The sequence below is a fragment of the Pinus tabuliformis genome, chromosome 1_2 (genome assembly GCF_031772625.1).
Source record: "Pinus tabuliformis cultivar Carrire ecotype Pingquan chromosome 1_2, CPIR1, whole genome shotgun sequence".
In the NCBI taxonomy this organism is placed as follows: domain Eukaryota; kingdom Viridiplantae; phylum Streptophyta; class Pinopsida; order Pinales; family Pinaceae; genus Pinus; species Pinus tabuliformis.
In genome coordinates, this window is record NC_142298.1 from 177,061,096 (window position 1) to 177,087,119 (window position 26,024).

Genomic DNA, 26,024 nt, shown 5'->3' on the forward strand with positions numbered 1-26,024 from the left:
TGATTTGACTGCGCAAGAGTGCCTTTAGGAAGCCCAGTAGAAATCTGTTGCAGTATCTTCAAGGCACCATGGTGAAGGTGGCCCAATCTCAGGTGCCACAGCTCGCCATCATCCCGGCTCACCAATCCTTCTACCTTGCATGCCATTGCTGCGCAGCCATATACATGCAATTGATAAAGGTTCATGACTTGAACCCCTATCTTTCGGGTTTCTCCAGTTGTCTTACTGCGCAAGAAAGCCTTTCCCTCGCTGAAGACAACATCATATCCCTTGTCTTCTAACATCGCCACAGAGATAAGATTATTCTTCAATCCTGGAACATGCATCACTTCCTTCAATACGAAGGGTTTACCAGACTCCCTCTCAAAGGAAATGGTACCGATACCGGTCGCACTGTATCTACCATCATTGCCCATCTCGATGTGCACTCCAAGATCTTTCTCATCCAGATCATAAAACAAATCTCAATCTCCTGTCATGTGAAAAGACACATCACTGTCCAAAAACCATACCGATCCCATCACACTTGATACCAAGCATGCGATCAGTGAAAAATCCAGCTCAAACTGCGAGGCTAAGGCCTCTCCCGCTGCAGATCCAGCAGCTTGCTTATTTTTCTTCTTCTGCGGACAATTTGTGGCATAATGTCCGTGCTGGTGACAGTGAAAGCACTTCACCTTAAACATGTCCTGCTTCTTGCCTTTCGCACTGGAATGAGAAGCTTTCTTGTTCTTCCCCTTCTTTGCTTTGGCAGCCAAAGCGCAATTTTCTTCATCAGATGCCTTTGATGAAGATCCGTCCCTGGTATTCCGCCTGATCTCCTCTTGCACAAGATCAGACCAAAGTCTCTCCCATCCTGGCAATTTCTCCCGACCATTGACAGAGTCCTGATAGGAATGCCAACTCTTCGGAAGACCAAGGAGAGCCAAGCTCACCAAGTCCTCATCATCGACAGTCACCCCCACACTTCCCAACTCATCCCGGCATTGGGTGAACTTCGTGAGATACTTGGGCATACTGTCTCCTTTCTCACACTTAATGTTTCTGAGTTTATCCTTGAGCACCAACTTCCTCTGGTCGCTCTTGCTTTGGAATAAATCTGTCAACGCTTTCCACATCAAGTATGGAGAAGCCTTTCCATGCAGGTTGGATACAATGTGATCCTTCGCGCCCTCCAACAGAATCCTTCGACAGTTTGCTGTCTTCTTTTGCCAAGCCTCAACTTGAGCAACATCAGTAGGCTTTGGGACCTCAGCCTCTATGAACTCCTTCAAACCATTGTCATCTAACACCGCCTCCATCCTATCTTTCCATGCAATATAATTCGAGCTGCCTTCAAGGGCATACTCCAATCGCAATCCGTTGAAAGACATTTCAACTTCAACACCAAGAAAACACTGCTGCAAATTCGAATTCCACCAGCTCAAAACTCAACCGCTTCTGATCTAAAATTCGTGAGAAAAAAGTATTTCTCATACAGAGATTGACTGTATGGACATTTACCGGATATCTCACCTTCCAAAAGAAGGATGAATCCAGAGGCTACCTAACTCGATTACAGACTCTGCTTGAAGAAATAAAATGTAATCACTTTCTGAATAATAGATCTGATGATCAACCTCGCTCCGATACCATGTAGAAATTTGAATAATATAACACTTATTCACAACGATTATCCTGATTATACACTATTTGCGGAATGCATGCATAATACATAACCTCCTCTACCATTGATCATCAATTTGTGGAATTAAAAAAACAATCGCATGCGCGCATTGAAACATCAATCACACATATCAACACAGTATGTAATGGGGAAAACATACAGTTGAAAACCCCCAACTATCTGTATATTATAATGATAGAGAACATGTAACAATACATAGTACAATACTCCTCACAAGTACTCAGTACTATCTCCACATGCTACACACAAAACTAGCTTAGATCTGAACAAGTCATGAGTTCAAATCTCCTCCACTGTTTGCCTGCCTCTACTGCGCAATCCAAGTTGAGAATAGATCAGATCCAAGTTCGAATTCCCTTGGCTTGTACTGCACAATCCTCATTGGCAATCTCCATCAATCATTGTGCAAATCTCATGCACAGCTATAGTCACAACTGATAGTAGTCTCACCCTTTCACCCACCTCTAACACTTGTCTCCACTGAACTGTCCATGCACTGAGTTAACTGATGTATTCTTTAGTTGATTTATGAGTTAATAATTAGTGAATTAATTAATAATTAATTCACATCACTCATCACTAGTGTATTTGGCAGTTAGACTAAATACAACTAGTTCAACTAAGTCAAACTGAACACAACTCCATCAACTCCTCAATCAACTCCACCAAACTCAATCACTTGAGTTCTAACTGAAGTCCATCATGCAATAGCTCAACTAACCCATAGGAAAAGCGTATTTCCTTCTGGCAGTTGCATGTGCCACATCCATAGCTCGAACTGAAGTGCTGCAAGAGGATAAGATAATGTTTATAGTCGAAATATTATTAGAGCTAATAATATTTGATTGTTCTATTTTTTGACTGGCAGTCTAAAAATAGACTCCGCCCATATGTCTAAAAATAGAGGTCCATCTATTTTTACCTGGAGTCCAAATTGAGCTCATGATAGCTCGTTGGAAAGCCCTGCCTATCTACTTTCCAACCCAACTGGAATTTCTTGATTTGGTGTCCATTTGCCCCTACAAATATCCAATCTCCCAAGATTGCTTCCTGTGTGTCAAAATAAGGGCAGTGAGGTCATTTTTTGAATGTTTTTGACCTCTTGAGGGCTCAAAACCTGCCCAAATTTCTTGGCCATGCACAAGAAACCATAATTTTTCATGCCAAATCCAAAAATGCAATTTTTTTGGATTTGGAGCCCTCTAGCAAAAGCGAGCGCCACATGGCGTGGCGCATAGGGAGGCAAAACCTATTTTTTAGTGCAAAAAATTTCAAAATTCCAAAAATTGCTCCAAATTTCTTGAAATTTGGGCTGGACCTTCTCTATCAAGTGTCATGCTGGGCTAAAGAGGCTTCGGCCAATATCTGAAGACGATCATGCTCCTTTTGCCTCTTTTGCTTCCTTATTGCCTTCTTTAATTTTGCATTTAGATTCCTTATTCGTGCCTTGCAAACCTTGTTCCGTGCCATGTAGTGGAAAGCCATGTGTCTCAGCAATGCTTTGTCTCTATCGGCCTTGTCCAACAGTCTCTCCAAGTGGATGTTGACTCTCTCGAGCCAAGACTCCCGATTAGCGTTGATCTCTTGCTCAAGTGAAGTGAGCTCCACCCTCCTCCTTTAAGGCAGCTTTGGCGATTTTTTCTTTATGTTTTTTCCACCTCTATGAGGCCTCCTGGGTGCATGTACTTCTGTTGGCGAATCACTGTGGGTCTCCTCTTCATGAAGAATCAGATGCCATCACTCCTAGTGAATAAACTATCTGCCTTAAGGAGAAATAAGTGAGCTATGATATGTTTGACCTTTTCCACCAAGGGAAAACAGTGATATAGGGGACTGTAGGAGGGAGAAAATAGTGAGGGATTTGAGGGATTGTTGGGATAGGGTTTAGTTAGGGATAACTTAGGTGTTTTGTATATGGATTAGGGTTTAGAATTTTGGGAAATAGGAATTGGGGGTATGGGATTAGTGAATGATGAAAACAAGGGAGAAAGGGATGGAGGAGTGACTTTGGTGACAAAACAATGATTTTGAAACCCCAGCAGCAAGTTTCCTTGAGGTAATTTAGGAGGTAGGTTTTGATGTTTTTGTTTTAACCATTATCATCCATAAACCACCATAGCCTATCACAAAATTGGATGAAACACCAAGATGGACGCTCTACCTGGCGAATCCGTGCGAATTATTGGTAATTGGGAACAATTCTTAGCAATTTCGGGCCTTTTGCTGTGTGCGCCGCACAACATGCCCAATACTCTCACTTGTTCACAAAAATTGATTGGTGTTCCTTCCTCTTTGCTCTTGGCATGCAAATGAGCTTTCAAAACTTGGAGACATGTTTTATACATTGGATTTTCAAATTAATTTTACCAAAGACCCATTTTCATAATGTTTTGGATTTGCTTTATCTTTCAACTCTGTTTTTGGACTTTTTTCACTGCTTTTTCACTTTGCAATGAGCGAAATGACCTAAGCTTGGCTTATCTTTGCAGGTGATGAAGCTTTTGGGCTAAGGAAAGAAACCAGGGTGCAGATGAAGGAATATTCAATGACGAAACAAAATTTACATGATTTTTGTACAAATAAGGCTAAATACTCTGTTTTTTCCTCAAAACAGAGTTTTGAGGAAAAACACATTTTCGAACACTTGTTGATGAAATTTATTGATGTTGAAACATCCTCATGGCCTACTGGCAATTATTGAACACTCTGACACATTTTTTGACAAAACCCTAATACAACCCTAGACCTAAGTGACCATGAAACCCTAAAGACAACTTATGCAGTTTTCAAGATAAAAAGACTGTATATGTTTTGTTTGTTTGTTTTTTTTTTTTTAAATGATGAGCCAGCAGGTAGATAACATGAGGGGAATGAGTGACAAGGCCCTTCCGTTAGAAGATCGATGCTCCTAATGGAATGCAGATGATCGAGCTGAATGAGACACTTAAAAATGAAATGCAACAAAAGAGGTTTTGATCTCTGACGGAGGGCTGAACAAACTGACTCTAACATTGGTTCCAATGGGGATGGTAGCTCCTTGGAGGTGCTAAGAACTACAGATCTTTGGGAGAGCAGACAGTGCCTTCAGCCATTGGGCAATGGAGTCAAAACAAGAAAACTGACATTATGCAGACTAACTCTGACTCAAGACTAAAACTGAAAACCATAATAAAACCAAACACGACTAAATCATAACTAACAAACTGGAAAGATGCTCATATTTGAGCTTATTCATCAAACCTACTCTAATTTTTCTTTTCACCACCCGATCAAGTGAAATGGAACAGCCAATGCAACCACGTAAGCATCCTGGCTGGTATTTGATTTCTTCCCAAATGCTTTATGATGCGCAGGAAAAGGGAAGAATCGAAAGGCAACTCCCATGGAAACTTGGAATCAAGTTGACTGCTGATAAACTTGCAAAACATGAATTGATTGGATGACTTCAAGAATACTACGAAAGGATCTTCATAAACATCGCTATTGATTTCCATTAACACATTACTGCTTTGGTCCAAGTAATCTTCATATCTAGATATTAAGATTTTCCTCACATCTGTGTTTTCTTTCTTTGGTGATTGCAGCAAGTTGCCAAAAGGATCCTGAATTTCGTGAATAACCAAACTCTGTTGCTGATTCCAAATAGAACAAATGTCTCCTTTATCAATCTCCTCATATGAATGCAAACCTTGATCTGAGCTTTGTAATGAAAAATTTGTTAAACAAGACAATGAAGGTGACCTTGAATAAGATTATTATCAATATTCTTTTCTGGCACATGGTTAGCCGATGGGGAAGAACTTTTACAGCAAACACCATCCAACACACGAGCAATAGGATCATCAAAAATTTGAGAAGACTGCTACGATGTATCCATTAAAATTGTCTGATATCCTACTGGCTGTTCATCTTTTTCTTTAGAGATATTACGAAGATTCTGCCTTATAAAGTGAAATGCTTTGAAAAAAAAGGGTACAGAATCCTCTTGCATCATTAAATCATGTATTCCAGCTTCCACGCCTTCATCTATAATCCGATCTTCAATTGTGTTTGGTGGCTGCAAATCTGGTGCTAGGGAGGGTTTTGTATCCAAAATGATTTCATCAATCATTTCAGGGGAAGATTTCTCATTAACAACTTGCTCAAGAATTTCGCCATCTGTCTCATCCTCAACATTAAAACTGAGAGATTGTTGATTTCCTACAGGCTGCTCTTTCGAAGATTTACTGTGCAATTTACCCTTCAAAAACTGAAATGATTCAAAATAGAAAGGTAGGGAATCATCCTGTATCATTTGATCATATGTGCTAGCTTCCATGTCTTCATGTGTAACTTGACAATCAATGGCATTTGGGGGCTGGAAATCTGAATATGAGAAGTCTTGAACAAGGTTTTTATTGCCTTCAAGATGGTCCAGATCAAGACTTGTTGACAGTTGATTTTTGATTGCATGAAAATTGTCTCTGATGAATTGAAATGAATCAAAACAAAAAGGCAAAGATCCTTCACTTACTTCAAAATTTGTTGCACTTTCCTCGTCATTGTCATAGCTGATATGCATCATTTGATCATTGTACTCGAGCTGCTGTAAGTGAACTTCCTCCTCCCACAAACTAGCTGCTGATTTGTCTGCAAGATTAGCTTCTGTTTGGAGAACATAATCATCATCATCATACTAATCAAACTGAGGCAAATCGTCAGTATAAAACACATCATCAAGCATACATGTCATATCAACAGATCTCTCTTCTCCAAGATGCTCTATAAAACAATCATTATCATATCTATGACAACTGGGATAAGAAACAAAATGTTTTGGATCAGCAACTTGTTCTTCTTCAATCAGCAAGCCATGGGCTTGAACATCATAATCATTCCTTGCGGTGATCTTTTGCATCATCTCTTCCACTGCACTTACCAAAACGTCAAGCTTTACCTCTAGAGATGTCGATTCCTCCGGATCTGTGTTTTTCATCTCTTCTTCCTTCAACTTTGCCCTTCGGATCAGCAAGTGAGCCTCTACATTTACTGCATTGTTCTGCATCTCCTCAAGTGTTGTGACATTCCTTTCTCTCAGCTGAAACTCCATTTCCGGATCAAAGGCACCCGGATAGTGCAAGAGAGCAGATCTAGGAGGAGGCCTTATATCAACTAGCATCGAATAATAAACTTGGTTAAATCTGGCAGAAAATTGTTGTACTGTCTCCCCTGGCAATCTTTTCAGCTGGTTATACTCTTCTATAATCAAGAAAGGGTTTTTTTTTATCACCCACCTATCGAGGAAAACTTTGACGAACTGCTAGAAATCTGAGATGCTTGCATCAGGCAGGTTTTTGAACCAACTCTTGACTTTGCCTTGCAAAGAAAGAGCAAAAAGCCTTATACTAACATCTTCGTCATCAACCTCAAAATGGTCTAGAAAAGTCTCAACATTCTGCACATGTTGCTCAGCGTTGACAATCTTACATTCACCGTCAAATCTCGGCAAATATAGGTAATAATTTGCAAGGAAAGCATGGAGAATAGAAGGTAAAACAAGAGGTTTATACCTATTCGGGACTATAAAAGGTGTAGGAGTATATACAAGAGCTATAGGATCAGGTTTGCTTTCTTTGGGCTCATCACGCTAAAGAGACTCATCATGAGATGTGGGAAAAGTAAGGAGGCCAGGATCAAAGGGAAACTCAGTATTTACACTTTTTGAATAGATCGAGTGAAGATTTTGATCACCTTTATCATACAACAAATTCTGAAAAACTTTCAGGACAACTTCAAGAACAGCAAAGAAGTAATTTACAAGAAAGTAGACTAGATCCTGAATACCATTCCACTTTGGATACCTGAACTTTGTGTAAGTTCCTTCCATTTTCTCAGAAAAAGATTTAGTCCTCCAGTGGAGTCTCTACATTGAGTTGGAGTCACCAGGTGAATGATTTCAGCCTTCTTATGTCTGATCGTTGTCCACCATCAACCATCAGATCTAACTTGATACATGTACTGGGGTGATCGTTTAGATCAGATGTTCAGTTTATAAACTAGATCGGAGATTGACTGAAGCATCTTTCATCTACTTTCGCTAATGCAAAGCAGAAGCGTTTCGAAGGCTACCTGGCTAACTTCAAGCTCCATCTGTAGTCTACAAATCCAAACAATGAAAATAAAATCTCTTCCCCAGTATGGTCGCCACTATGTTAGGGCCTAGATTTACCTCAGGCTGAAAAGGTAAGATTCTAGGTCCACATCAAACCACGCTCAGCCTCGTAGCTAGCCCTACGAGGACAGGAGAGGGCTCTCTCCGGGTCAATCTCAGCAAAAGATGATCTATGGGGCTTGAGATGACTGAAATACAAACTAATTTTAGGCTATGTATGAAGTGAAAGTATTTAATTTGAGTTTTTTGGGGGTTTTATTGGAAAAAAGGGAAAGGTAAATTTGGGTCTGGGGATGAGGCCAAATTTTTGCAGAGTTCTGGTTGGGGCGAGGTAGGCAGTAGTTTTGATGCTTTAGATAAAATGTATGGATGGAAAAGACCACTGAGGAGCTGAAGAGGGCAACAGGCTGCAAGAATCCTCTCCAAACAGATGAAAACATATAAAACTAAATAAATTTTAAGGCAGAGCACAGCAAGCCAAATGAATTCTACCTTTGTCACTCAATTTCTTTAATTTCAGAAGCAAAGAGAAGGGAAATGGCATACATAAAACATCAATGAACTTACAATTACATGAAGAAAAACACCATCAAAACACAGAGCCACAAGGATCCCAACAAGTGCTGCAAAACCCTGGTCTTTCCTTTGCTAAAAATGCAGAAATCAAATGTACAATGGAGTGCCAAGCAATCCCCAGTGTCCAACCATGAAAATGACTGAGAAATTACATGATATAGACAAGCCTAACTCCTTCCCATGCCTCTAGGGGTCGAGCTCATCATTCTAGGAGCTGTTTCAACCAGTTCTAAACAAGGAACTGAAAAATAGGCAATGGAACAACTTGCCCCTATATGAAAGGAAACTGATTCATTCAGTTGTTTTTCACTTTTTAGTGAATGAATATACCAAAACAAGTAAATATGTACCAAAATTACATCATGGTTATGAAATTACATCATGGTGGATCAAGAGTTACATGAAAAAGTGAAACTAGTCAAAACTGGGCGAATTTCTGAGTTGTACAGTGAAAAATAGGCAAAAATCCTCTATGCGTCGTGCTTGATTCTCTATGCATTGCACCACTTTGGAGCTGAATTTGAGGCCCTTCCAGGAGTCCAAATTGAGCTCATGATAGCTCATTGGAAAGCCCTACCTATCTACCTTCGAACCCAAGTGGAATTTCTAGATTTGGTGTCCATTTTCCCCTCCAAATATCCAATCTCCCAAGACTACTTCCTGTGTGTCAAAATAAGGGCAGTGAGGTCATTTTTTGAGTGTTTTTGACCTCTTGAGGGCTCAAAACCTGCCCAAATTTCTTGGCCATGCACAAGAAACCATAATTTTTCATGCCAAATCCAAAAATGCAAAGTTTTTTGGATTTGGAGCCCTCTAGCAAAAGCGAGCGCCACGTGGCGCGACGCATAGGGAGGCAAAACCTGTTTTTTAGTGCAAAAATTTCAAAATGCCAAAAATTGCTCCAAATTTCTTGAAATTTGGGCTAGACCTTCTCTATCAAGTGTCATGCTGGGCTAAAGAGGCTTCGGCCAATATCTGAAGACGATCATGCTCCTTTTGCCTCTTTTGCTTCCTTATTGCCTTCTTTAATTTTGCCTTTAGATTCCTTATTCGTGCCTTGCAAACCTTGTTCTGTGCCATGTAGTGGAAAGCCATGTGTCTCAGCAATGCTTTGTCTTTATCGGCCTTGTCCAGTAGTCTCTCCAAGTGGATGTTGACTCTCTCGAGCCAAGGCTCCTGATCAGCGTTGATCTCTTGCTCAAGTGAAGTGAGCTCCACCCTCCTCCTTTAGGGCAGCTTTGGCAATTTTTTCTTTATGTTTTTGCCACCTCTATGAGGCCTCCTGGGTGCATGTACTTCTGTTGGCAAATCACTGTGGGTATCCTCCTCATGAAGAATCAGATGCCATCACTGCTAGAGAATAAACTATCTGCCTTAAGGAGAACTAAGTGAGATGTGATATGTTTGACCTTTGCCACCAAGGGAAAACAGTGATATAGGGGACTGTAGGAGGGAGAAAACAGTGAGGGATTTGAGGGATTGTTGGGATAGGGTTTAGTTAGGGATAACTTAGGTGTTTTGTATATGGACTAGGGTTTAGGATTTTGGGAAATAGGAATTGGGGGTATGGGATTAGTGAATGATGAAAACAAGGGAGAAAGGGATGGAGGAGTGACTTTGGTGACAAAACAATGATTTTGAAACCCTAGCAGCAAGTTTCCTTGAGGTAATTTAGGAGGTAGGTTTTGATGTTTTTGTTTTAACCATTATCATCCATAAACCACCATAGCCTATCACAAAATTGGATGAAACACCAAGATGGAGGCTCTACCTGGCGAATCCGTGCGAATTATTGGCAATTGGGAACAATTCTTAGCAATTTCGGGCCTTTTGCTGTGTGCGCCATGCAGCATGCCCAATACTCTCACTTGTTCACAAAAATCGATTGGTGTTGCTTCCTCTTTGCTCTTGGCATGCAAATGAGCTTTCAAAACTTGGAGACATGTTTTATACATTGGCTTTTCAAATTAATTTTGCTAAAGACCCATTTTCATAATGTTTTGGATTTGCTTTATCTTTCAACTCTGTTTTTGGACTTTTTTCACTGCTTTTTCACTTTGCAATGAGCGAAATGACCTGAGATTGGCTTATCTTTGCAAGTGATGAAGCTTCTGGGCTAAGGAAAGAAACCAGGGTGCAGATGAAGGAATTTGCAATGACGAAAACAAAATTTACATGATTTTTGTACAAATAAGGGTAAATACTTTGTTTTTTCCTCAAAACAGAGTTTTGAGGAAAAACACATTTTTGAACACTTGTTGATGAAATTTATTGATGTTGAAACATCCTCATGGCCTGCTGGAAATTATTGAACACTCTGACACCCTAGTACAACCCTAGACCAAAGTGACCATGAAACCCTAAAGACAACTTATGCAGTTTTCAAGATAAAAGGACTGTATATGTTTGTTTGTTTATTTATTTATTTATTTTTTTAAATGATGAGCCAGCAGGTAGATAACATGAGGGGAATGAGTGACAAGGCCCTTCCATTAGAAGATCGATGCTCCTAATGTAATGCAGATGATCGAGTTGAATGAGACACCTAAAAATGAAATGCAATAAAAGAGGTTTTGATCTCTGACGGAGGGCTAAATAGACCAACTCTAACAGCTTGAAATAATGGATAAGGCTTAATGACTAATTCTGTAAGTGATACGATAAATAGAACAAGGATTTTTCCATTCATAATCACTAAGGCCCACTAAACAAATTGCAAACTCATAACAACTCAAAGGTTTGAAGCCTCTTAGGCTGATAATAATAGACAAAATTCAAGCCCATTTTATCTCAAATATCCACTAGTCTCTTTGGATATTATTAAACATATAATAAACTCATGAAGGCAGACAAGAAACCATACAATGCCCAAAATTCCTACAGGAAATCAACATTCCATGGGTAGACAATTTTGTTTTATTCTCGATTAAATTCACATGTATCAACCAAACATTTGAGCATTAAATTAACATCATTATAGGCCCATAACCAGCATATCATTTGTATAATTGATGTGTGCAAGAACCAACACTCCTCAATATTAGCGTGTCGTTATCTTGATGCAAATAACAAAGACAATATAGTAATCACAAGCATACACATAAGGTTATACTTATGTTATAAAAAATTTGGAAACTTAGAGTGGGATTCCAACTCTTAACCCAACCATAGACAAGATACATCCAATTCTTTCTTGCAGCTGTCACCCTTGACCTAGATACCAAAGCTTGAGGTAGAGTGATTTCAGAGGAGTTTTAAACCAATTTTCTTAGTTGGAACAGGGTGTGTCAAGACTGCCTCATCTCCACTCACCAGCTATCAAATTCAAATAACCACTTCACTTACATACAACCACCATTCACTCAGGGGATTAAACTAAGTCATTAATTGAAACAAGACGTCTCAAGGTCACACTTCACCCACTAGCTATTTAAAAATTGCAGACAAGGTAAGGGATATGTTACACACACTCCCTCTCTCTCACACACACACGTTTCAAAATTCTTTGAACTTAGATCATATTTTCCATAAATGAAATTTTTTAATACCATATAATAATTGGGCCTTGCGTATGATACCTACATGCAAGCCCAATAACATGCAAAAACATGCATAATGACATAAGGTTGGTACTCTTAAATCCTACATGCCAGTAACGTCTGGTTCTTAAGGTTGGTACTCTTAAATCCAAAAGTACTCTTATTTCAGAATGGAATCATTCAGGAAATCTATTTCTTTCCGAGAACTTGAAGAGAGAGATTCTCAAGCTGAGGAAAATCCCCTTAGAGAAATGTTTGCTAGTAGTTCAAGTAGAACTCTTAACTCTGCTGAACTTACCTATGAAGAAACTCAGCCTTCAGCCCGATGGGAATTGCCTACTATTACCCCCTCAAATGTCTATAGTGACTTAGCTCTGTTCCATTTAGTTGCTGCTTCTAGAATAAGTATTAAAGAATCTGTCAGTCAACTTCAAGAAAACTCCGATAGTATCCAGACTATACCTCTGCTTAATCCTAAAGCTTTACAAGTAGAAGCAAAGAAGCTAAAAACAAATTATTTGCATTTAGGGTGCATTCGGGTTGGAATCAATCCTTTAATCCATAAAGGGTTACACACTTTTGTGCTTGCTACTGTAAGGGACATGACGCGCAATAAGTATACAGATTCCATTATCGGCGGAATTGTGGCCCCTCTATCTAATGGTCCAGTCTATTTCGACTGCTTTCCAAATTTCTCTATGTATGTCTATGATGAAACCATTGAGGAAATCTTGCAGTTACAGATCCAAACAATGGGGTTTGATATGAAGAAGAAGAGAAATAACATAGCCATACAGACTAAAGCTTGTTTCCGACATACAAATACTCTGTGGCCAGCCATCTGTCATACACCCAGTAGGGACTCCAAGTCTAGTGCTGTGGTCAAAATAGATCCCAAGAACCAAAAGGTTGAACATCTGTTAATCAAATGGGAAGACTTGCAGTTTCCAAAACATTGGGTCGTAAACCACTCTAGGCCTCATATACCAAGAAATATCACCTCTGCAAATATTTCTGAAAATGCTTCCAGTGCAATTATTTCTTTTCCCCGAAGATCAACCATTGACCGCAGAAGAATTGATGCTGCTTGTAAATCTTCAAAATACTACAGAGATCCTTCCACTGTGGATACCGCCTGTTCATCCTCGTCCTCCTGTAGACATAACCAGTTATATGAATTAGCTCAGCTTGTAAATTACTCTTCCTTAGAAGTAAAATGTCCAGACTGTGAAGATACCATAAATCTGCTTACATTAGCCGAACAAAATGTTCATCTGCATCATAATCCAAGAACTGGTATTGCTCCACCTTCTACTTCCATCAATTCGTGTCCGAATCCCAAATGCTCTGACATTCCCTTCCCTCATGAGCCAGAGCCAGATTCAGACCATGTCCTTATGGTACATACAGTTGAAGAAGAGGATCCTAGACTTACTGAGATGATTTGCTTGATGAGACCATCAAAACCAAGATATGGGCTAGGAAAACTTGAGCAATCCCAATTAATTCCAGAATGCAGATTTAAACAAATTCCTTTTGACTGTAAAAGGCCTGCAGTGATGGAAATGCATAAGTTCTTTTCACTTATGAATGGATGTTTGAAGTCAGAAATTAGTGCCCAATGGATGAAAGACATGTTGAATTGGGATTTGTATACAAATCCTCAGGCAGAAGAATTTGACCAAGCATACACCCCTGAACAAAAGAGACAATTGGCAACTGATTGGAAACATTATATGGAAGCAAATGGCACTTGGATATCTTTCTATTCATGGAAAGATAAGGTTGCCCCTATAAATGTTTTCACTGGAACCACCTCTAACACTACAATTGATAAGCATGGATGGACTGCACTTGATGGGTCAAAAGTAGAAACTCCTACTACATTTCCTCCTTATAAAGGAATTATTTTAGGAGAAAATACAAATGCAACCAAAGCTATTCCTCTGGTCCAAAAAGATGACAATGCTTTAGGCATTGATGGAAGAATCCAGAAAGCCAGTGAACAATTAAATTGGACCAATACTGCTATCAAAGGCCTGGAGATGAATGTAGCAAAAACAGAATATGTAAAGAAGCAGATAGATGTTGTACAGTCTTCATTGAATAGTGTAAATAGTTGTTTGAATAATTTGCAGTTTGATTCTAGCATGACTCACTCTTATACCAGAGAATCAATAAGTAAGATAGAAGAAGTAGGAGAAAACTTAGTTGGAAACATAGGTGTAACTAAGACTCTCCTTACTGGCTTAACAGAAAAAGTTGAAAGGATACAATTGTCAAAAATTGAAAAGCCAGTTCCAAATTCTTTTCTGGTAAAGAGAAATATAAAAGTTGAAAATCCTGTGAGGAATGTCCAGAAATTTCCTCTATTGTTTCCTAAAGAAATTGCCTCATCATCAGGAGCTGATGAATCAGAACATATTAGTATTGCTTCCTTATTCACGGAAACAGAGGCAGAAGCAGAAACAAAAGAAAAAGAGCAGAAATCACCAGAAACACAGATTCTTCCAATCTATGAATGCCTCTTGCTAACCTTAATTTGGACAGTTATTTGTTGCCTTAAATCACAAAAAATCACAAAAAATCCAAACAACCACAATACAATAAAATAATTGATCTCTTACACAAATTAGTGGCCCTCATTTTACCCCATTCCACTTTTCTTGGTATATCCAAAAAAATAGGGTTACAACTCCATTTCCATTTCTCACACTCAAACTTGGATATTATTGTTTCTAGTAGTAGTGTGGTACCTTGATATAACTATCCCACTAAATTTTGGTCACTTTGATTTGGAGTTCCTAACAATTTTTCCCCTTTTCATGCCAATGATTTCCCCCGCCTTTCACTCCCTCCTTGTAGAAAGTATCTTTCCATTTTGCTTTTGTTCCTAAGTGGAAATATTTCTCTTCCATCACCTCAACCTTAATGGAAGCTACTTCCCAAAGTAGTTCTCTCCCTTGGATTTTACCTTTCCAAATAATTTCTCACAATTGACATGCCTTAAAGTAGCTAAGATTGAGTTTTACTAGTGTCTTGTTTTCTCACAAGGTCCTCATGCCCAACTTCTTCCTAAGAAACTTATAAATTTATGGGGACCCTAGCCTTGATATATTTTCCCTTTGAAGTAGGCATCCCCTGCAAGTTTTAACCCTGTACAAAAATTACTAGCATATGAATTCTAAAACACAGAAAATAAACAATAGCGAGAGCATAACACATAAAACAAATATACATAGAGATTTTCCCCTGGATCCCAAAACCAAGAATACCAGATTGATTTTTCATTATGTTCTTTTCAATGTTATAATACATATATATACATGCCGAAGCATCAAATACCATGGACCGAAAACCATCACGCCCAAAACTATGTGCGAAAATCATGCACACAACCATAGGTAAGTTCGCCCCACCTAATATAGGGTCCAATTTTTTTTCCCTCGGGGCATTGCCTCGGACCCTGTAGAGGGGGGCTAACCGCCCCCCTCAAACCCCATGTAGGGGAGCTAGTCATGGAAAGAATATAACACAACCCAACATTCTCCCACTTGTTGTTTTCTTCCCACAAGGGGCCACATGAGAGCTTAGTCATTTATCCAGCCCTGCAATGCCCATTGTTTCTCTACACCAAGAGAACTTCTCAGAGCTCACAGATTTTGTCAATGCATCTGTAGTATTCTTCAAAGTGTCCACCTTTACCAACAACACCTTTTTGTCTTCTATCATATCCGTCACAAAGTGATATTGAACATCAATGTGCGTTGTCTTTGAATGATAAGTAGGGTTATTTGCCAATAAAATTTCACTTTGGCTATCACAGTCTATCCTTATAGCTCCCTGTACTAACCCCATACTTGAACACCATCTCTGCAACCAAACTACTTCCTTGCTTGCATGAGTGGCTTCCATGTATTCTGCCTCAGTAGTTGATAGTGCCTGTTTCTTACTCATCCAATTGATTGCGCCTCCAAATGGGTTAAATACATACCCACTTGTAGATCTTCTCTAATCCATATCTCCAGCCTAGTCTGCATCAATAAAGCCACGGATATCGAAAACTTTGTCCAATCCTGGTCTTCCTTGCTAACACGAACCATAATCACTAGTGCCACACAAATACCTGAAAACCCGATTCACTGTTGTCTAATGCTCCTTCCCTGGTTTTGCCATAAACCTGCTCAATACTCCCATTGCATGTGCAATGTCTGGTCTAATACAGACCATCACATATATCAGGCTACCGACTGCACTTTCATATGGAACAAGGGACATGTCCCCTTCCTCTTCTTGTGTCTTGGAACATTGTTCAACAGATAACTTTACACCTACAGGAATAGGAACCTTCACTGGTTTAATATCCTGCATATTAAACCTCTGCAGTATTGTCTCGACATACTTCCTCTGGTTTAACGAGAGCTTCCTCTTTGCTCGATCTCTTTTAATTTCCATTTTCAAAATATAGTTTGTAGCACCAAGATCTTTCATGTCGAATTTGGAGTACAATCGGGTCTTCAAATCCAAGAAAATTTCTTTTTCATTTCCAACCAGCAACATATCATCCACTTATAAGACCAGATAAATAACATGGTCACCAATTAATTTAAAATATACATAGTGATCTGCTTTGCTTTTGGTGAATTCAAGTCCTTGTAAAAATGTATCAAATTTCTGATACCAAATCCTTGGTGACTATTTTAACCCATACAAAGACTTTTTTAACTTGCATACTAGTTCTTTCTTACCCTTCATCGCAAAGCCTTCAAGTTGCTTCATGTAGATCTCCTCTTCCAGATCCCCGTGAAGAAATGATGTCTTCACATCCATCTGTTCTACCTCAAAATCAAAAGCAGCAGCAACAGATACAAGTAATCTAATAGAAGCTACCTTGGCAATAGGAGAAAAATATCACCAAAATCAATTCCCGACACCTACGAATAACCTTTTGCTACCAACCGAGCTTTGTATTTCTCCATCTTTCCTTTTTCATTTGTCTTCTTCTTAAACACCCATTTGCTGCCAATGGATTTCCTTCCATCCGATAACTCCACCAGATCCCAAGCCTCATTTTTGTGCAAAGATGCCATTTCATCAACCATGGCCTCTTTCCAGAGTTTTCCGTCCTCTGAATCCACTGCTTCCTTCACAGTTCTGGGATCATCATCAGTAATAGATAAAGCAAAATTTGAACAGAACGCAGATGGATTATACCTTCATGGTTGTCTTCTTTCCTGAACTGATCTCCTCAAAACCGGAGTTTGTGGATGTTCATCTTCTGATTCCTCTTCTGTGATAGAGTCTGATTCTTCCTCCTTTAGCTCAAACTCTATCTTCTCAGGTTCCTTTGGTTTGACTTCACGTTTAATAACATCATTCACCTCTCTAAACACCACATCTCGGCTGTACACAACCTTCTTTGTTAATGGGTTCCAAAACTTATAACCCTTTAAACCATCCTTATACCCAATAAAGATGCACTTTTCAGATTTACTATCCAACTTTGTTCTTTTCTCCTTTGGAACACGTACATATGCCTCACATCCAAATACCCTCAGAAGTGAAAGAGAGGGTTTCTTACTAGTCCATACCTCTTGTGGAGTCTTATCCTCCAACACTGATGAAGGTGATCTATTGACCAGGTAACATGCTGTGTCCACCGCCTTTGCCTAGAATTCTTGTCCTAACCCGACATCACTGAGCATGCTTCTTGCCCTTTCCATCAACGTCTTTTTCATTCTTTCTGCAACTCCATTTTTCTCAGATGTGAATGGAGTAGTCTTTTGTCGTGCTATACCACACTTCTTACAGAATTCTTCAAATTCTTTCTTGCAAAACTCTCCACCATTATCTGTCCTTAGTACCTTTATCTTCTTGTTTGTCTAATTTTCCACCAGAGCCTTAAATTCTTTAAACCTGTCAAAGATTTTAGATTTCTTCTTAAGGAAATATATCCATGTATTCCTTGAGAAGTCATCTATAAATGATACATAGTACACAGGCTTACCCAGTGATGGAACCTTCACAGGTCAAAACACATCTGTGCACAAGCTCTAATATCTATTTCGCCCTCTTTCCACCAGAGGGGAAACTCACACGATTTTGCTTCCCATATACATAATTTTCACAGAAATCAAAATCCAAAGAACTATTAGTTATACCTTCTACCATACCTTTACCATGAAGTATTCGAAGGCCCTTCTCTCCAATATGTCCAAGCCTTTGATGCCATAGCATGGTCTTTTCTCAAGAGATCACTAGATTATCTGCTCCACTTTGAGGAACCACAGAACTGTTGTACCCATTAATAACAATGCTACCTTGTAGCTTGTACAGAGTTCCAATCCGAACTCCCCGCATCAATACTAGTGCTCCCCGAACCATCTTGCAGGTATCTTTCTTGAACATTGTTTTTACACCTGCATCATCCAACTTGCTTACAGAAATCAGATTTCTGGCTAATGCAGGAATATGCAGAATACCCGGAAGTGTTCTAATCCTTCCACCTTGTAGCTTCAACTTGACTTTTCCACGACCAATGATTCTAGCCTTCCTGTCATCCCCCATGAAGACATCACCACCATCATATTTCTCATACTCGCAGAACCACTCTCTATGGGGAGGGAAGTGAAAGGATGCACCTGAGTCAATCAACCATGCCTCATGATCTACATGTGTACTTGAAGAAGCCAAGTACACATCCCCACCTTCATCTGAGGTGATTTTCGCCTCTGTAGAAGGAGTATCATCAGATCCATTTCCTTTGTCAGGAGCTTTAGATTTATAGTCCCTTTTGTAGTGCCCTTCCTTTCCACATTTCCAGCACACCTTTATAGGTTTTCCTGGAGATTTAGATCTCCCACTCGATGACTTATTTTTGTTTCTGTTTTGAGACCGTCCTATTACAGACAAGGCATAACCATTCTATCTCTCCATATTTTTCCGTCTCATCTCCTCTGTCAACAAGGATGAGACTATTTCATCAAACTGCAAGGCAATTACATTGCTACCTATTGCAATAACCAGACTATCCCACGAATCTGGTAGAAAACACAACAAATTGATGCACTTATCTTCATCTGAAGTTTTAATATCAACAGATAATAACTGACTTACCACAGTATTAAATGAGTTCAGATGCTCTGTCACCGAGTCTCCATCTTTCATCCTCAGGTTATACAACTTTTTTCGTAGGAACAGTTTATTCACTAGAGACTTAGATTAGTACAAAGTCCCTAACTTGTCCCACAAAGCCTTCACTGTAGCTTCCCCTAATAAATTCAACAATACTGAATCTGAGACACACAATCGTATTGTGTTATTTGCCTTCCGATCCAACTTCTTCCATTCTTCATCGGACACTCCCGTTGGTTTAGTACCCAGATCTACCGCGATCCACTGATCTTTATCCACCAACAGATTCTCCATCTTGAGTTTCCACAACTTAAAACTATGACCATTAAATTTCTCGATCTCTATCTTTCCACTGCTCACTATCTTCTTTCACCACCAGAATCGATCCCGCAGATCTTCCACTAAACAGGGTCGACCACAGGCCCAAGCGAAACCCCTCAACAATAAAGGCGTCCCCTTGAGGCCAAAACTGCTCTTATACCAAATGTAGGTTTTAACCCCGTACAAAAATTACTTGCATACGAATTCTAAAACACAAAAAATAAACAATAGCAAGAGCATAACACATAAAACAAATATACACAGAGAACTTCCCCTGGATCCCAAAACCGGGACTACCAGATTGATTTTTCTTTATGTTCCTTTCAATGTTACAATACATACATATATATATATATATATATATATATATATATATATATATATATATATATATATAGACATGCCAAAGCATCCAATACCATGGAATGAAAACCATCACGCCCAAAAACATGTGCGAAAACCATGCACAAAACCATAGGTAGGTTCGCCCCAAACATAGTTACCGATCAAAAGAGAAAGTGAACTGGTACTCGTTTTTTTTGAGGTAGCAAAAAATCACTAGATTTTGAAAAGTGGTGATGCCAGAATACACTTATTTTTTTAGCATATTTTTGGCACTTTAAATTTTCTTATGTATGAAGTATGAACATTTTTTTTTTCCGAGGTTAGTGATTTTCATGCTGATTTTGAAAAGTGTTGATGTAGCATCAACACATTTTTAATTTTTTTTTTTTTTTATTTGTCAAGTGTGAACATTTTTATTTTTTTTAGTGATTTTCATCTTGATTTTGAAAAGTGCTAATGAGCATCAACCCTTTTTGTTTAGAGGGCTTAGTTTTTACACTTAAATTTTATAATGAATTAAGTGTGGATAATTTTTTTTAAATGTTGGTGATTTTCGTGTTAGTAATAAAACATAAAAATAAAAAATAAAAACATGACCAAAAAAATCAAATACAAAAAAAAAAAACAAAAAACCTATCAAAATGTAAAAAAAAACGTAAAACATAAAAATAAAACATAAAGCATGACAAAAATAAAAATAATAAAAACATGTTAGTAATAAAACATAAAAATATACCCGGATGCGGGTGACCACCGAGGCAATTAATGAGGAAACGACTGCTAGGCGGTGTTCGGACGAGCCAGATGGTGGCCAGTGCACCATCCTATGCCCATCTGAGACGAACTCAGGCTTGCCTGCAAGCAACACTTAATGGCCGCTTAAACCGAGACCTGGACATCTTATGCCCTGAAATGGAGCCTCCCAACCATTCAGTTTTCCCTCCTTCCCTCAGTATTCACCCGCCCCAAGCTGAAAATCCTTGTAGTCGAACTGTAACCAGAAGCTACTGCTGGCTACTGTGTTGTGTCGACCTTGGAAATGGGCATCACGACTCCCATTCCAGGTTTTGCTCTCTGAATCCGGCTCAAATGCCCTCTGCTCATCCTCTGCTTTCTTTCCTGGTCGTCCCTCCCGTTGAATTCTCCTTCCACCATATTGACGTGGTCCGCCATCGCATGAGGAGCCACAGAGGCGGCACTCGTGGCGGTTGCACTTTCCCATAGGTTGAGCAGAGCCCTGAACTTGCCTCACCTCCTCGTCCCCATGAAAATCCTCCCCCTCATAGCTCAACTCACAGGCATTATCCCCACACTCGCAGTGGACGGGGCCATGCGCAAGCTTCATTTGATGAACATAACGATTTCACGCTTCATACTACTACATTTCCTTTGCCCCCCATACCGTCTCCTCACTCGACTCAGTTCAGGTTTCAGAGCAACCTAAACAGACCTATCATCACTGCCAACATAACTATTGTATTCTCTGAAGAAAGTGAGCAGCAAGGCGTTCCATTGAGACGCTCTAAAGTGCAGCATCAGGAGGAGCGCAGTCATGGAATTAGCCGAGTTTCAAGGATGCTCCAAGAGGAAGAGGGCAGGGGAACGCGAAGTGGCGTTCTGCATGCTGAAGGTGGACATACTGAAGACATTCAGCCACCAGGTGGCAGCTCAGTTGGAGCATCTAGTTCGATGGCTATGGTTGGCGGTCTGCATGCCGAAGGTGGACATACTGAAGACATTCAGCCACCAGGTGGAGGCACTCTTCCTACGTGGGGGCCTCAAGGTGGCGTGGCGGAAGAGGATGAAGACTGGTATCGGTATGCATGTCGCATAGTTGAGGAGACTCCTGACCTTGATGAGCCCAAATGAAGCCACGTGGCAACCGCTGCCACCCACGCGCCAGCTAAGGTCTCAGATGCTGACTCGTTTGGTCAATTCACCTGTTGTGTTAGTTTTTGGTCTGAATGACACGCTGTTCTGTCAAAACTTCACCTGTGTTATTCTATGTTGTGTCAAAACTTCTTTTTTGTTCTTCTGTGTTGTGTCAAGGTCTCATGTTTGGTTCTTTTGTTACGGCAAACTGGTTTCCCCAAATATGGGGCAATTTAGATACTCCTGATGAACAATGTTCATAACGGCTGACGCTGGGGCCTCATTGTAATTTTACTTTTGTATCTTTTAATAGAATTAGTCTTACATATACAAAAATAAATAAATAAATAAATCAAAAAATAAAAATAAACATAACAAAAATAAAAAAACATAAAAATAAAAATAAAAACATGACAAAAAATAAAAAATCATAAAACATAAAACATGTTAATAATAAAACATAAAAATATAAATATAAAAAACATGACAAAAAAAATTAATAAAAAATAAATAAATAAAATTAAAAATATGATTTTTTTTCAATATATATATATATATATATATATATATATATTAAAGAAAAACAAATTGATGCACACAAAAGAAATCTAAAAACATTTTTTAAGTTAAAAAAAAAAAAAAAAAAAAAAAAAAAAAAAAAAAAACCTTAAAATAATTACCCAAAAAAAAATTAAGAAAAATAAAATAAAATAAAAGATAAATTAATTAAAATAAAAATAAATATTTAAATTAAATAAACAAAATAAAAATTTAAGTTGTTAAAAAAACAAATTCAAAATAATTAAAAAAAAAAAAAACAATTAGGAAAAAAAACAATATAAAACAAAAACAAGAAAAAGAAAAAAAAACAATTAAAAAATCACAATTTCAAAAATAAAAACAATTTAAAAAAACAAACAAACAAACAATATACTAAAATTAAAAAAACACTTCAAAAAAAATTCTGCACTCCGCCCTCTCTCACCGCCCTCCCGACCCTTCCTGTAACGACCTGCGGTTTCTAGGTGCGCGGGCAGACGTGCGTGCGCGTGGGTAGAGCTAAACGGGCAAGCGTTTGGCGAAGTGCGACTGCGGTTGGAGTAAAGTGCGAGCTTGTTCAAGTGTGCGATATGACAATATGCGCATGTATGGAGGATGGGCGAGCATGTTTGTTGGGCCTCAAAATAGTCCCTATTTTCACTCCATTATTCACCAATATTTTCACATTTTACCTTCATGTCACCTCCATTCCACCTCCATATCATTACATTTACCTCATTATTGGGTTCTAACAATACTTTTCCAAAGTTTATTAATTCTTAACATTTCTAAGTGAATTTATGGCTAAAACTTAGAAAATAATATGCTTAAACTTATACCTAACAATTAGCATGAGTTTGTTGACATGTGTAGGCACAAAGGAAGCTTCCAGGGCATCTTTATGTGGCCTTGAATGATCAAATTCGAATTTGATAAGATAAGCTTCATGGAGAAGATCATGGACCTCATGGAGGAGATCATGGAGGATAGGGTTATGTGTCATCATTGGTTGAGAAATATGTGGGTCAAAGGAGAGAATAGTGGGTCTACATTTATGAGGTTGTTATCATAAGTTTTTGTATAAATAGGAGTACCTCCTCCATTCCAAAAGGGGAGGACTCTTAGAGCATTGTATCCAATTGATGATGGAATAGAATAAGGCTTCATTTTTCATATATTTCCATTATGTAGTTTTAGATATAAATTGTGTGAATGTAGGATATGAATTTATGTAGTTTTAGATATAAGTTTTCTTAATGTAGTATATGGAATAATTTGTCTTGTTCTTAAGAGAATTGAGCTCACTCTAAAAGGATGAGAGAAACATTTTATTTCATATTAGATCTTGTTTCATTTCATTGTTTAGATGTTTAAGGATTTGATTGATGAATGAGTTTTAAATTAGAATCTTGTGAGCATGTGAGAGAACAACCAAGGGTCTAAGTTAGACTCTCTCTCTATTTGATTTGCATGATAATTAAAATTCATTCTTTTGCTTTTATGATTCAAGTATCATATGAGGAGATACCAAGAGTCTAAGTTAGGCTCTCTCTCCAATGATTTGTATGATAATTGGAATTCATTCTTTTGCTTTTTTGTTTCAAGTATCATATGAGGAGATACCAAGAGTCTAAGTTAGGCTCTCTCTCCAATGATTTATATGGTAATTGAAATTCATTCTTTTGTTTTTATGTTTCAAGTAATTTCATTTCTTATGCTCATGAATGACTCTTAGTTTAGTTTGGATTAGTACATGAGAGGACAATCAAGAGACTAAGTTAGTCTCTCTCTCTATTTGAATCTAAACAATAACTAAGTTCATTCTCTTGTCTTTATTTCAAGTTTCTGGTTTTAGGAATGATTTCTCTATGATACTGTAGGGAAGGACAACCAGGACCTCCTTAAGTTAGGAGCCTCTTCCCTTGCATATTATATTGAATCGTAAATAATTTAGTTAGACAAAGGTTAGTTGCCTACTCCTGCATATATTGTGCTGGCATCATCACAAGCTTACGAGTTTCCCTGGTCGATAATTTATGCAGCAATTTAAGTCCAATAAATTGCCCAACATTTTGGCGTCGTTGCGTCGTCTGCTTCGCACTCCTCGTCGCCGTTATATGAGGATAGCGTTATCATTATCGTTGACTCGGTCGGCGGCTTGTTGTGCTGCTCGCCACCATTAGAAAGCAACGGCCCGCCATTATATTATTGCATCTCAATAACATAAAAGAGAATTATCTGCAGATACTCAAGATTTCGGCGACATGGTATAATGACAAATGTACACCATGTGGGAGAATGCAAACAAATATAGAACGCCATCAAATCCTCGAGATAATGATCCTCCCAGCGAATCTTCTGATTCTAATGGAGATTATGGAGAGATCATAGGAAATGCATTGATGATCGAGGATTTTTCTCTGATGCGATGATGATCCGCCCAACAACTCTTCCGATTCTAGCCGAGTTTCTGGAGGAATCCATAACTCCGTGGTTTAATGGGAGTTTTGAAGGGAATGCATTACTTTATGATAACAAGTGGGAAGGATTGATCAGCAGAAATGGTGCTCAGGATTCAGGAGCAGATTTTGGCTTGGGTGTATATAATGATCGCCATTTCCACTTTGGGTACTTCTGCTATGCGATTGCAGTACTTGCCAAGCTCAACCGTAATTGGGCTCTCAAATTCAAGCCTCAGATTTATGCCATAGTAAACGATGTCATGACTCTGAATCCTAACAAACAAATGTTATACCCACGACTGCGGAACTTTGATCTGTGGAAGCTCCATTCATGGGCAAGTGGGATCACGGAATTTGCAGACGGGAGAAACCAAGAAAGCACAAGTGAGGCAGTAAATGCTTACTATTCTGCGGCACTGTTAGGATTAGCATATGGAGATATACATTTGATTGCTACTGGGTCGACCTTGGCTGCATTGGAGATGAGATCTGCAAAGGCCTTGTGGCATGTTCCTTCACACAGCACTGTTAATGAGATTCATCCTTGGCCAGTGATGCGGAGTTTGGCGCAGTTATTTTCTGGAATTAGCAGAGACTTGTAGAGACCAATATATCTAATTTAAATTTGTGGAATAAAGGAAGCTAGGGTTTTATCTATTTTTGTTTGAGATAATGTCGAGCAATAAAGATGAAGCAGCACAAGCAGCGGCTGATCGAATCAAGGCTGCTGCACTAAGCGCTGCCAAAGATCTTAGCCCTGCTCAGGCCGAACGAGCAGCTGCAGCAGCAGCAAGGAATGTGAATGCTTATGGCCAGAAGGAAGAAGGGCCCAGTCGATGGCAGAAGCGGCAAATCCATACATTGTTGGGCACTAGAATAAATTTGATTAATCCTTGGCTAAGGGATTCGAAGCGTACGCCATAGTATCAGTGGAAAGATCAAGTCCACCAAAACCTCGCCATGGATACAGTGGGAATCATGGATACAGTGGAAAGATCCATCATTATTGCCGGCAGTGGTGCATTAGGATTTTTAGATTTCAATATGGTTTGTTGTTTTTTAATTAGTTTTTTTTTTTTTTTAATTAGTTTTTTATTTATTATTTACAGTTGTTTTTAATTTAAATAAAAATATTTTGTGTAGTTTTGTGTTGATAATAAGAAAAAAAAATCGAAACAAACACAAAATAATTTTTATTTTTATTTAAAAAAAAAAAAAAAAAATTCTCCAAAATAAACATAAATAATCAATTAAAAACAGTTGTTTTTAATTTGTTATTTCAATCACAATAAAAAAAAATTTGTTTTTTTATTTTTATTAAAACTAAAAAAATTAATTTGTTATTTCAATCACAATAAAAAAAAAATTGTTTTTTATTTTTATTAAAACTAAAAAAA

The 26,024-nt window shown here is 38.5% G+C and overlaps 1 protein-coding gene across 1 annotated transcript; it reads left to right on the plus strand.

Moving 5' to 3' along the window:
• The first annotated feature begins 24,593 nt into the window (after nucleotides 1-24,593).
• LOC149205063 (glucan endo-1,3-beta-D-glucosidase-like) lies at nucleotides 24,594-25,229 on the plus strand. Its single transcript, XM_089397283.1, has one exon. The coding sequence runs from the start codon at nucleotides 24,594-24,596 to the stop codon at nucleotides 25,227-25,229; it is 636 nt and encodes a 211-aa protein (XP_089253409.1).
• The last annotated feature ends 795 nt before the right edge of the window (nucleotides 25,230-26,024 follow it).